Genomic DNA, 14,114 nt, shown 5'->3' on the forward strand with positions numbered 1-14,114 from the left:
TATTATCATATTCCAGGATCGTAGAAACAATCTTACGATTGTGGCCCCTATATATGCTTTTGCAGGGACTCTGAGCAACCCATCCAGTCCATCCTCCGTCAACAAGGGCCAGCACGAAGAAAAGCAGTACACAAGACCCTTACGGGTTAGCCGTGATCTGACTGATACAGAGGCCAGAACATCTTACGTTTATATCATAATCCAAGATTGTGCAGGATCTTTAGATTTTTATTATCCCAAGATTGTTCGTTACAAGCCCAAGGCCTTGTTCCACAAGTGATCTTAGCGCTAAGTTATCGTAACACCCTTACTTTAACATGGAGAATCGTAAGATCGCCTGTCAGTCTGTGTAAGTCGCCCATTCATTCAATCCCGTTCAGAGTGTATGTGGTCTTTCCGGTAACCATTTTCGTTTACTTACCTCCTACAAATCAAGACCAACATTTTGGGAAACGAAAGTTGGATCTATTTAAAAAAAATTCTTACTGAAACCCTTACGATGTATGGTGGTTTGTATATATACCTAGAGCTTTATCACATCAAAGATTATTTCAGTGAAAGACGAAATTGAAATATATATTAGCTGGTGACAATTTGAAAAAAAGCCACATCACTAATCGTTTACAAAACGCCAGCGTGTTATACCAATGCCAAACGTTGCACTGACATTGCGATGGACGATGGCGAGTCACGACTTAATTAAAACTGACAATACACTGATAACATCAGATTAGAGATTTGCTTCAAATTTCATCGCCCGAAGATGCCATGTTGCCGATTCCCAAGTCAGTCAACTTGCTGCGTCTTATGACGTGTGGTTGACGTCCTTGAGTATCAGAATCGATCGGTATCGGGAAAGTTTGATCCGTATTATAAAATGTGCTCGGTACCAGGAACGTTTGCTTGGTATCAGGAGCATTTGATTGGCACCAGGAACATTTTATCTGCAACCAGGAACATTTGATCGGTGTCAGGAACATGTGATCAGTGTCATGAACATGTGATCGGTACCAGGAACATTTGATCGGTGTCAGGAACATTTGATCGGTGTCAGGAACATTTGATCTGTGTCAGGAACATGTGATCGGTGTCAGGAACATTTGATCGGTACAAGGAACTGTTGATCGATGTCAGGAACATGTGATCGGTACCAGGAACATTTGATCGGTACCAGGAACATTTGATCGGTGTCAGGAACATGTGATCGGTACCAGGAACATTTGATCGGTGTCAGGAACATCTGAACATCTGAGAGAGTTTGTGTGTACAATACATCATATGCATCATGAATAGATTGTCCGTGTCTCGTCGTTTCATGTCTCACTTCTTAGCATGAACAATAAGTCTTATATCTTAGCACGTGTGTTGTCATAGCGACAAGCATGCCTTAGTAATGTTTGAAAAATCATGATTTCTGGATGGCGTCTTTTAATTAAACAAGAAGGCTACGCGTAATTTCCTAGTAAGAAGACAGAAGGCCTCCTTTCAGAGCGAACACACTGAATATACCAGTATAATTGTCTTATCCCATAGACGTTCATACTGCTGTATAACTTTCACTACAGCCGCATTAGGAAATCCCTCTTACAAATTCTATACTGCTCCTACATGTGTACCACCCCCATCAATCTCTCACGTGATATTAAGATGAATCCACAGTTCATTCTGAACAACATATAATAATCAGATTCTCAATTGAGAAAAAAAAGGTCACACAATGTCTTCTTATTAGTAAACATGTCTTGAATAATTCAGTTTGCCTCTTGCGAACTGAATGTAAATCTTTCCGTCGATTCTTCGTTTCCACGTTACCCTTTTAGCACCTTCAGTCGTTTCCTGCTGCCGTGTTTACTGTACGTGCAACGTGTGAGCTTCGGGTCCAACTGAGACACACCGCCTTCGGGTAATACATTTTGTCATGTCCGATGACGTCATGATGACGTCACGATGATGTCATTTCACGATCACTTACAACCAGTATGAATGTAGAGTTTCTTTCATAGTTTGGCATCTTTCATTTCTTCTTTTATATGCTCCATGGGATCACGTGATCCTGTGTTTGAGTCCTTCAGCGAATCACTGAACACGCCACCCGATGACGTCACACACGGGGTCATCAAGGGCTTCAGTTGACCTGTGACCTTGTCCCGCACGAGCTGAGCACCCTTGACCCTTTTCCATTTCATCCGTCGGTTTTGAAACCACACCTTTACCTAGAATACAATAAAAGAACAGTCAAGAAAGAACATTACACATTTCAAACATATGGAATTATATTTTTTCTAAACCTAAACCATAGAACAACAATAATAGAACAAGACCACAAACGTAGATCTGGCAAATAGGCAGTCCAAGCAAGTTTAGCCTGGGCCCCAAACCCACTTTGTTTGTCTTCTAAATTCAAATGAATTATGCATATCAGTTTTGCTTTATTACTCTTGCTGTAATATAAAATATATTATATTTTGTTTAAGGCCACACTCAGCAATAATACAGCTCTGTAACAGCGGTCTGTAAATAATCTGTCCTGCACCAGACAATCCAGTGATTGACAATATGATAGAGACAATGTCTCACTTCATTAATCATATGTATTACAATATCGGATGGTCAGGCTCGCTGGCTTGGTTGAAGCATGTCATCGTATCCCAATTGCGTGGATCGATGTTCATGATATCAATCACTGGAATGTCTGGTCCAGACTCGATTATTTACAGACCGCCGTCATATAGCTGGAATATTGCTGAGTGCGGCGTAAAACAACAAACCAAACCAAATACAATGTCTACTGCAACTATTCATTGAAAATACTTAAACACAGACTTACAAAAGTCTTGAAGCTAAGATCTGTTTATGCGAGCGGGCCCGGGAACTAACATGCAGGTCGTTCATGATCATGTTTTTCGATTCGACGCAGATTGATAATCAAGGTCCTTCGCAGCGCGTGACACGTTCGTTACACTCTCGGTAACATCGCCGCCACCAGTGCATGCGCGGCCATTACCAGAACCTTGAAATTTGCCCTCTAACCCCAAATCTAGTAACGTTTATACTTGTGTTTATGTCTTTGGAAATGCCATCATAGATTATTTTAAAAGGTTTACGACTGACCATATTTGAATTTACTTTGTTGTTTGTGTGATCAGATTGGTTCGAGATTGCAGCCAATCAGAAAATCACCTAACTTCCCCGTTACATTCTAACTATACCAATTACATAATAGTTGGAATGAAATAGAAATTCAAATTGACAAACAAAGAAAATAATTAAGCTGGGGTAAGAGTATTCAGCATCACGGCAGTCATCACTTGTTTGTAAACATAACGGTCAGTCGGTTGCGAGTTCAACTCAAGCATGGTTGTGGTCACCTATCACAGTAGGGAGTTTTGACTGGTGGCAGCGACAGTATAGAGAGCTCCGCGAACGGGCTACCATTGTGAAGGGGCTGGATTGTCAATTAACAAAGGGAGACAATACCCTGCGGGCCAATGTCCAGTTCAAGTAAAGGCTTACGCTTTGTCTTTGAACCATCTTACTCTCATGTACATGCATTTCTCACATCTTCCTTCTTTAAACATTTTTTACAGGCCTCCTTCATATTGCTGAGTTAAATAACAATCAACCAAGAAACAAAAGTCATCCCTGTGTTTCAAGTCCGGTTTCGGGGTGTGAGCCACTTGTACCGTTATCAATGGCACATACTGTTAGAAGCGCACGTAAAATAACTTCCACGCAAAGAAACTGTAAATATGAGACAACTGTAACTGTATATCCGTGATTGAGAGAATGACTCGCTGCCTTGTTACCCGCACCAATCTCACCAGTAACACGATATTGCCCTTATAACAACATATAAAGAGAATATCATATTTAAATATCAACTATTGTTTATTTCGCAATAAATCGGGCTATGAGCGTGCGTTGTGTTTAGGGGAGGGAGAAATTGTGTGCGAGAAAAGAATAAAGACACCCAAACAAAATGAAAATAGTTCGTAATCCGAAATTCGCGTCCACGGTATTCCAGTAAAGTTTTAAAGGAGCATCTCTTCTTACAACCCGGGAACTGAAGCTGTGATTAAAATTATTGTTTGCATCTTTTCTACCAAACATATCTCCAGAAGAGATCTATGTGGGCAGCGGTGTTTCATAGCAAACAGGCATACTCTTGCATTGTTATAATTTGAAAAAAATGTTGTAATATATGTGTGAATCATTCAGAAAAGTCGGACACGAAAGGTTACTCAAAACACTTTATTTCAGCGTCACGATGTCTATGTACAAGCTGTATAGTACAGACCCGTGGTTTTTAGCAGTATGTGTTAGTGAATAAGTGCAGGGCGTTATCACGGGTCTTACGTAATCTAAACTCGGCGAGGGTTCGGCTCATTAAACAGCCGAATTGGCGTCACTCTATCGAATGAGTTCCGAATTTATCTCTCAAATTACGATAAGATAGCAATGATTAATTAAAACAACTGTATCACAAGATAGAAATAAAGGCAAGATACGGAAGCGCAGTTACACCAACAGATAGGACCGACAAATTACGATCTGTTTCTGTATTACTTAGGGAATGGTATATTTTCTCGGGACATAAACAGATAATCACATATAGAGATTGCAGCGTAATTGCAATGAGAGTTTTACCTAGACAGTTTCTTGCAGACGCTTACATCTCGCGTTAGGGCAAGAACAGTGAACTAATACGGTATACGTTGACGTCATGCTATGTTTATTTGTTTGTTTGTTGTTTAACGCCGCACTCAGCAATATTACAGCTATATGACGGCGGTTTGTAAATAATCGAATCTGGACCAGAGAATCCAGTGATTGACAACTTGAGCATCGATCCACACAATTGGGATCGATGGCATGCATCAACCAAGTCAGCGAGCCTGACCACCCGATCCCGTTAGTCGCCACTTACGATAATCATAGTCGGCTTTTACGGCAAGCATAGTTCGCTTTTTACGCATTCGATTGAGGGTGGAATGGTGAATGATCGACGTATCAGTTAAATTTCTGTTCGTTCGAAGCGTTTGAGAACTAATAAAAAGAATGTCGTTACCACAATGTCTTTGTCAGGTGGACATTGAGAAATCGACAAAATCGCTTATATGTCAAAAGGCAAAAATCGACTAAGTAAGTGTTTGTTTGTTTATTGTTATACACCGTACTCAGCAATATTCCAGCTGTATTACGGCGCTCTGTAACTAATCGAGTCTTGACCAAACAATCCAGTGATTGACATAATGAGCATCGATCTACGCAATTGGGGTACAATGACATGAATCAACCAAGTCAGCGAGCCTGACCACCCGGTCCCGTTAGTCGCACATTTTGTGGCAAGCATGGGTTGCTGAAGACATATTCTTACCCGGATCGTAACGGATTAAAGTGAGTGAGTGATCGAGCGGTCGAGTGAATGAGTGAGTAACAATTAACGTCGCATCGGCAATATTACTGGCGAATTGCGACAGGAGCAAATTATACATTCATTGAAATCATTTACAGTACAATAGAGAAATAAACATCACAGATGCAATATAACACAAACCACACCTCTTCAAGCAAAACATATCAAGACAGCCACGTGAACTGTTTTTCAATCCCTCAATATACAATCCTAAATATACAGAATTATTTGCAAAATCATTTAAAAACTCATCTAAACGTATGATATGAGGCGATTCGTTCATTCCAAGAACTGCAGTTTGCAAAGAATGTCCCCATTATTTATTAATGTGGGTATCTCCGTTTAATGGGTATCCGGTAGAATGAGAAAGTAATTTGATTATAAACCTTCTAGCGTATCACAGGCAGTATAAGCTGCACAAACCTCCAGGTATTTGAATGAAAAATCAAGTACACATTGATCCATCGACAGGGGTAATACTAATGTAGCGCTTTGAGCACACATTGCATATGGAGTTATGCGCTTTCTAGCAGATTATTACCATTCGATGTTCCTCCTATGATTGTCAGTTCTGGGATATGAATGTACAACAATGTATAATATGTTTTCAAAGCATATTACTCAAAAGTATTATTTTGTTCTTTGACGATTAGCTTAACTGAGTTGAAAATGGACACCATAAGGTTTCTGCATTATTTTTTATTTTTTGTTAAACTCAACAAGTTATAAGTCTCAAATTCACGTTTGTTATTTACTTTCTTCATTAAATATTATCGCAATTTAAGAGAAAGATAAGTTGAAGAGTGATTTTGTGAGCGCCATAACCATTAACACGACATGAAGCTAGATCGTCACGTGTTAAGAAGATTGATCAATTTGTAAAACTTTCTAATCTGAATGATCATAGTTATTATCAACATTTGTTGTCATTTCATTGGTACGATCACAATAACGTTTGTTGATGCGAATATCATTTCTCAATTACTCCAGGTTCGTCTTTGGCTCTTAGCTAGGTTGTCATTTCATTGGTACGATCACAATAACGTTTGTTGATGCGAATATCATTTCTCAATTACTCCAGGTTCGTCTTTAGCTCTTTGCTAGGTTGTCATTTCATTGGTACGATCACAATAACGTTTGTTGATGCGAATATCATTTCTCAATTATTCCAGGTTCGTCTTTGGCTCTTAGCTAGGTTGTCATTTCATTGGTACGATCACAATAACGTTTGTTGATGCGAATATCATTTCTCAATTACTCCAGGTTCGTCTTTAGCTCTTTGCTAGGTTGTCATTTCATTGGTACGATCACAATAACGTTTGTTGATGCGAATATCATTTCTCAATTATTCCAGGTTCGTCTTTGGCTCTTTGCTAGGTTGTCATTTCATTGGTACGATCACAATAACGTTTGTTGATGCGAATATCATTTCTCAATTATTCCAGGTTCGTCTTTGGCTCTTAGCTAGGTTGTCATTTCATTGGTACGATCACAATAACGTTTGTTGATGCGAATATCATTTCTCAATTATTCCAGGTTCGTCTTTGGCTCTTTGCTAGGTTGTCATTTCATTGGTACGATCACAATAACGTTTGTTGATGCGAATATCATTTCTCAATTATTCCAGGTTCGTCTTTGGCTCTTTGCTAGGTTGTCATTTCATTGGTACGATCACAATAACGTTTGTTGATGCGAATATCATTTCTCAATTATTCCAGGTTCGTCTTTGGCTCTTTGCTAGGTTGTCATTTCATTAGTACGATCACAATAACGTTTGTTGATGCGAATATCATTTCTCAATTATTCCAGGTTCGTCTTTGGCTCTTTGCTAGGTTGTCATTTCATTGGTACGATCACAATAACGTTTGTTGATGCGAATATCATTTCTCAATTATTCCAGGTTCGTCTTTGGCTCTTAGCTAGGTTGTCATTTCATTGGTACGATCACAATAACGTTTGTTGATGCGAATATCATTTCTCAATTATTCCAGGTTCGTCTTTGGCTCTTTGCTAGGTTGTCATTTCATTGGTACGATCACAATAACGTTTGTTGATGCGAATATCATTTCTCAATTATTCCAGGTTCGTCTTTGGCTCTTTGCTAGGTTGTCATTTCATTGGTACGATCACAATAACGTTTGTTGATGCGAATATCATTTCTCAATTATTCCAGGTTCGTCTTTGGCTCTTAGCTAGGTTGTCATTTCATTGGTACGATCACAATAACGTTTGTTGATGCGAATATCATTTCTCAATTATTCCAGGTTCGTCTTTGGCTCTTTGCTAGGTTGTCATTTCATTGGTACGATCACAATAACGTTTGTTGATGCGAATATCATTTCTCAATTATTCCAGGTTCGTCTTTGGCTCTTTGCTAGGTTGTCATTTCATTGGTACGATCACAATAACGTTTGTTGATGCGAATATCATTTCTCAATTATTCCAGGTTCGTCTTTGGCTCTTTGCTTGGTTGTCATTTCATTAGTACGATCACAATAACGTTTGTTGATGCGAATATCATTTCTCAATTACTCCAGGTTCGTCTTTGGCTCTTTGCTAGGTTGTCATTTCATTAGTACGATCACAATAACGTTTGTTGATGCGAATATCATTTCTCAATTATTCCAGGTTCGTCTTTGGCTCTTTGCTAGGTTGTCATTTCATTGGTACGATCACAATAACGTTTGTTGATGCGAATATCATTTCTCAATTATTCCAGGTTCGTCTTTGGCTCTTTGCTTGGTTGTCATTTCATTAGTACGATCACAATAACGTTTGTTGATGCGAATATCATTTCTCAATTACTCCAGGTTCGTCTTTGGCTCTTTGCTAGGTTGTCATTTCATTGGTACGATCACAATAACGTTTGTTGATGCGAATATCATTTCTCAATTATTCCAGGTTCGTCTTTGGCTCTTTGCTAGGTTGTCATTTCATTGGTACGATCACAATAACATTTGTTGATGCGAATATCATTTCTCAATTACTCCAGGTTCGTCTTTGGCTCTTTGCTTGGTTTTGTTAATCAAATCAACCATGGACTGAGGGAAATAGAGAAAGACGTTAAAAACAAGAATCCGAAACTGGCGGTTTATTTGTTCTATTTTACGAATGTTTTCGTAATAAAAATCAACCAATAAAAACTAAGCCCCAATATTTTTGACCGGTGCCCTTTCCCTCACGCGGATATCATTAGTTCCGGATGCCCTGTGTCGGCCATGTTGGCGGAAGTTCATCCCGCAGTCAGCGGCAGACGTCAAAATAAACTTTTCGGCGTCAAAATGCCATAAGTAACTCAGGGTTAGAATGTGTATGACAGAACATATGTAGGAAGCGTCAACGTTTACAGCATAACTACGTTGTATATTTGGAAAGCTGATGAATTTTTAACACAATGTCAATAACGTTACGTAAGCCACCCAAGTGAATACCGCTATTGTTACCCGGTGACGTGTGTTAGACATCAATTGACTAAACTGTGGGGAAAAAGAAAATAAATACTTGCGAACTGGATTTGACCCAAAAATTACAAAATATATCAAAACATTACCAGGCTTAAAACCGGAACACTGCAAACTTAAAGTCCAAAAACACAACTGTTATATTCGTATCAAAGTCAATCATCATAATCGAATAACCATTTCTTGTTTGTTTCATTGTTAGCCACCACCAAACGTGGGTGTATGCTTTCCTTTACCAGACAGTTTCTACTTATCACAGATTCTGTCATCATATTTCGTATACATCTTAATAAAATATAATTGCTTATGCCAATATGTCAATGTCATTTACCATCATGTACAATATGACTTCCCGCATCCTCTTGTGTCCCATGCGCGTATCAATGCCATCTCTGTTACATCCTTTTTTGCCACTTATTAAAAATATATCTTATCAATGTTATTTTTCCAAAGCTTTTGTTTGTCCTTCATAAATAGATATGAAATATATGAAAAAGTCCACGTAAATAATTCCACATCAGTAGTCATATTCTGTTCTGGTGTTGTGTTCGATGCCTATTTGAAATTAAAACACGGGGGTTGGAGCTAGTATCTATGTAATATTATATATTCAACAAATATTGATGTATGAAATCCAAATACGTTCGTGTCCAAGCACTGTAACAATACATCATTGTCTGCAGTACGGGTGCCCCTCATCATCAGTAGAAAGTCAAACGCCACAATTCCGTTGAACATTCTACAAACGTCAAAGTAAAAAAATGGTTCTGTTTCAAGTAATGCAAGGCGTACAATATCTTGTTTGGCAAAGGTACCAGAACTGGAAGAATATGGAAGGTGAAATTCAAAGTCAAATCTGTTTTCTTTCAGCATGGCTGAATTCTTAATGGCGAGGTCGCTATCCAAGTGTCATGTATCCTAGTACGTGTATCATGACGGATTTCTTGGTTGTAAGAGTTGTCCAAAATAAGAACCGGCTGTCTAGTTGATTGTGTGTCCGTGTTCGTCGTTTTCCGTGGTTTTTACCGCTAGTTTATCCAGCCCAATCTCGGAACTTCTGCATCGTATTGCGCTTGTATATGTATTTCAATTCGCGCTGCCCCCTGCCCGTCATACATTAACCCTAAGATAATACCAAATGGTAAGATAGGTAATATGACAAGATAAATTAGCCTGAAGACATTAACCCTAAGATAATACCAAATGGTAAGATAGGTAATATGACAAGATAAATCAGCCTGAAGACATTAACCCTAAGATAATACCAAATGGTAAGATAGGTAATATGACAAAAGATAAATCAGCCTGAAGACATTAACCCTAAGATAATACCAAATGGTAAGATAGGTAATATGACAAGATAAATCAGCCTGAAGACATTAACCCTAAGATAATACCAAATGGTAAGATAGGTAATATGACAAAAGATAAATCAACCTGGAGACATTAACCCTAAGATAATACCAAACGGTTAGATAGAAAATATGACAGAAGATTAATCAGAAGAATACAACTATCCCATAGATAGTAAAGGGTGAACAATCGTTAAGAATGAAGAGATGAGAAATGACACAATTATGAAAAGGTAAAAGAAAATGAAAAAAGGATCGAATTTTGATAAATACCTCCAACCTCCGATTAGAAAGTGGGTGTCAGGGTTATGCTTGTTAAGGAATACACACGTCCGTCAACGTGAGATAAACTGCAAGTTTGCATGAAGTGGTGTTTGTGTGTGTGTGTGTGTGTGGAGGTGGGGGGGGGGGGGGGGGGGGGGGGGGGGGGGGGGGTGGGCGTGTCAAAATCAGGGTGAATTTTGGACTCAAACTGCTACCAGCGGAGCCTATCACGCCTAGGGGACGCAGCTATGCACAAAGAAAGGTTTCGTCATTGACCACTTGGGCATTCCAACTCCTAGAAAACAACACCATCGGTTCAATTAAATAACGCCTGTCAATCTGAAAACAATGATTATCTCCGAATTAAGTCACATATTAGATATATGTACAGAGGAATAAAACTATTTTCCAGTTGTGTGCCCACTCACTGATGCTGTAAGTATTGATAGTGTGTACATAGGAATGTTCCTAGGTCTAGACGTTACATTATTCAGGTGTAATTATGGAAATAAATGTACTTTTTGAAATGTAAGAAAACATCAAAGAGCCTCAATTTACAGACATGATATATTTGAAATAAACCCGCAGAAGGTCGAGCATTTACAATAACATTAATGACGCTAGCGAACTAACAAAAATCAAATTCTCTTGATAAAAAAACGTCTAAAAAGGCGTAAAAATCTACACAGCAACTCAGCTGACCGTTTATTAAAACTCTGATATTCATATATTTTTTGTTTATCACAGACTTTCGTTTTTTCAGCTGTTTTACCATATTTTTGTTATGGGTGGATTGAAACAGTTTTTCTACAGTTGGTACTGGTGTTTGAAAATTAATCTATATTAATATAGAAACTGGTGTCTTATTTCAGGCAAACTTTAAGGAACCAAAAAGCGCTTCCACAAATATATTTTGAAATAACAATGATATTCTTAATTTCACGAGAGAGAATATAACTTTAAAAAACATAATTAACAAGCAAATATCACGTATGTGTAAATACAACCACGAATCTGGTAAAGTCATTCAAGATGGCGGCAAGCTAGAAGGAAATAGATTAGGCCACGTGTTTCATCAGAAAAAGACAAATTTCTCGCACGTGCTGGCCATTCCCGAGAGGTTTTATCCCCCCTGCTTGAAATCCATGGGGTATTCCTCCAACTGATGAACGCGCACTGTGGGAAATTGGGATATTTTTTTAAAGCTTGGGACAATATTATTCTAATTTTAAGTCAACTGCCAACATTGACTGCGTGCTAGTGTTTAGATCTGGCAGGTGTAATAAGTTCCAACTGAAGAACACTATTCAGGTCGAATTCAAATTATATCATGCAATTTGTAACGAAACCTAACAATAAGACGTATAACCTAAAAGAATTAAATTTACGTCTTCGAATATGATATTGATATTACATATTAATATTACACATAATTTGTTCAACGAAGTAGACATACATTGAGTATGAATGATATCCAATAAACCCTTCATTCCTCTTTCATTTGTATTGAAAGTTTTATTTCTAATATAGATCAAAGAAGAGGGAAAATGAAAAATACTTAAATCTGAAAAACAACGACAAAGACAGAGACAAATTCTACACTCTCGTTAACATCAAAAGATCTTAATTTACGTATAAAATAAAATCTCTGACATTTCTTAAAAACAGCTTCGATATCCCTGTGTATTATCGACAAATGTATCTAAATATTCACTGTGAGCATGTGTTGCCAGTATCCCTTTTTGAAATTACACTGTGCTATATAAGTCATTGTTACCATCCTATTCTTTTACTGAATATTAACTCGCTCAGTACAGAAATAGACAACGTTTAGAGTAACCGTGATGCTGCTGTCTGACAGGTTGTCAGTCGCACTAACATGCCGAGTCACGAGAATGTATGCACGATACAATTTATGACAATAATCGGTAACACATTCATAATCAATTTTCAAAAACTTATCCGTTTTCCAGATGATTCCCTGCATATTTTCCTTTATGATTAATATATCTGCAGTACTTTCAACACGGCGATATGGGACGTTCAATTGATATTCGTTCTTTCGACGCCTAAACAAGGCGCAGTGATATTTGTTGTTTTACTGGCATTATCCCTGCACAAAGAAAATAGTCCCTGACAGGATATAGATATCTTAGGCTAATGATCCTTGAAATATGCATTTATTTGTAGATTTTCGCTCATCAATCATCCCCAGAGGTCGGGGACACGGAAATGGGGGACAGATATTGCTGTCTTTATTCATGCTTGCTCGTCGTGTTGGTAGCGAGTTCACGCATAGTAGCCATTTGTCAATTTCATCGCCATTGAAATGTGCACCGAATTGTGTTGATTATATAAACACAATACAGGCAGAAGCTGGATTTGAAGTATGTGTTAATAATCTGAATGTCAATCAACGGAAACATGTTTCATTTCTATTTGTTTTGGTTTCTTTCATTTTGCTCTTAAGTTGTTTATTTTTTGCCTTTTTGTTTATCTTATTATTTGCTCATTTTTTAGCCGAGATGTACGAAAGATGGAACAACCTATTAGCTATATAAAGATAAAATAAACAATGTCACTGACAAAGGGATATTTTCAAAACATGTAGAAAACAATGAATTCATAAAGGATCACGGTATCACAATATATGGCCAACTGTTAAGTTGTGGTCATCCATCTAAAATATTTAAAAACAAAATAACCTCTCCTTTCAGTATATTTCTTCTCCAGTTGGTTGTGAGTATTGCGAACACTTGATTTTCAGTGGTATTTCTCCTTACACCCAATGGAATCTGTTTCGGTGTATAATCGAGACTGGGTATTTCCTGGCATTGAGTATATTCCCATCCCTAACGTACGACTACCCCAACCCCACCCGGCCCACCTCCATTGAACAGACGCTTATATTTAACCCCAATATGACCACAAGCTTTTTGTCCCTTTCCCCCCTTCTCGTTATCATCCCGTCTCTCCCCTCGTCAGACCCGTGAAGATCTGGGGTAGAATTGGTCTTCATCAACCCATGCTTGCCGTAAAAGGCGACTAAGCTTGTCGTAAGAGGCGACTAACGGGATCGGGTGGTCAGGCTCGATGACTTGGTTGATGCATATCATCGATCCTAATTGCGTCGATCGATGCTCATAATGTCAATCACTGGATTGTCTGGTCCAGACTCGATTATTTACAGATCGCCGTCGTATAGCTGGAATATTGCTGAGTGCGGCGTTAAACAATAAACCAACCAGATCTCTCCTCGTCATAATATGACTGCAATATTACCGATGTGACGTTCAGTTTTAACTCACTCACTCACCCTAACTCCCCTTTTCCCTTGTCATCACGCCAGTTCTTTACTCCTGTCTCTGTACCTCCGTCAACAAATGTTCACCATTTCAACCTGCCCGTTTACCATTCGTCACCTCTTTATTCAGATTAACATATCGTCCATGAAGTAAAAGTATAGATAAGTTAAAAGATTGAATTCTATAAGGGAACCCTTGAATATTAAAGAACCCGCAAGTCTCTTAATTTCAGCAGAGCTGAGAACGGTTTAACATGGGCACCTTGGAAGCAAGAATGGTGTGAGAATGGAATTGGGTGTATGTTTTATTACAGTAA

At 38.4% G+C, this 14,114-nt stretch overlaps 1 protein-coding gene across 1 annotated transcript in view; it reads right to left on the minus strand.

Annotated features, from left to right (window-relative positions):
- Positions 1-1,441: 1,441 nt before the first annotated feature.
- LOC124152173 (homeobox protein MOX-1-like) overlaps positions 1,442-14,114 on the minus strand; it is a 44,378-nt gene continuing 31,705 nt past the window's right edge. The window contains exon 3 of the mRNA XM_046525010.2: positions 1,442-2,213. Coding sequence (XP_046380966.1) covers positions 1,998-2,213 — 216 coding nt within the window. The 3' untranslated portion in view covers positions 1,442-1,997. The remainder of the gene's footprint in view (positions 2,214-14,114) is intronic.

Source organism: Haliotis rufescens, unplaced genomic scaffold (assembly GCF_023055435.1).
Source record: "Haliotis rufescens isolate VD_foot unplaced genomic scaffold, xgHalRufe1.0.p SCAF_4, whole genome shotgun sequence".
Lineage (NCBI taxonomy): Eukaryota > Metazoa > Mollusca > Gastropoda > Lepetellida > Haliotidae > Haliotis > Haliotis rufescens.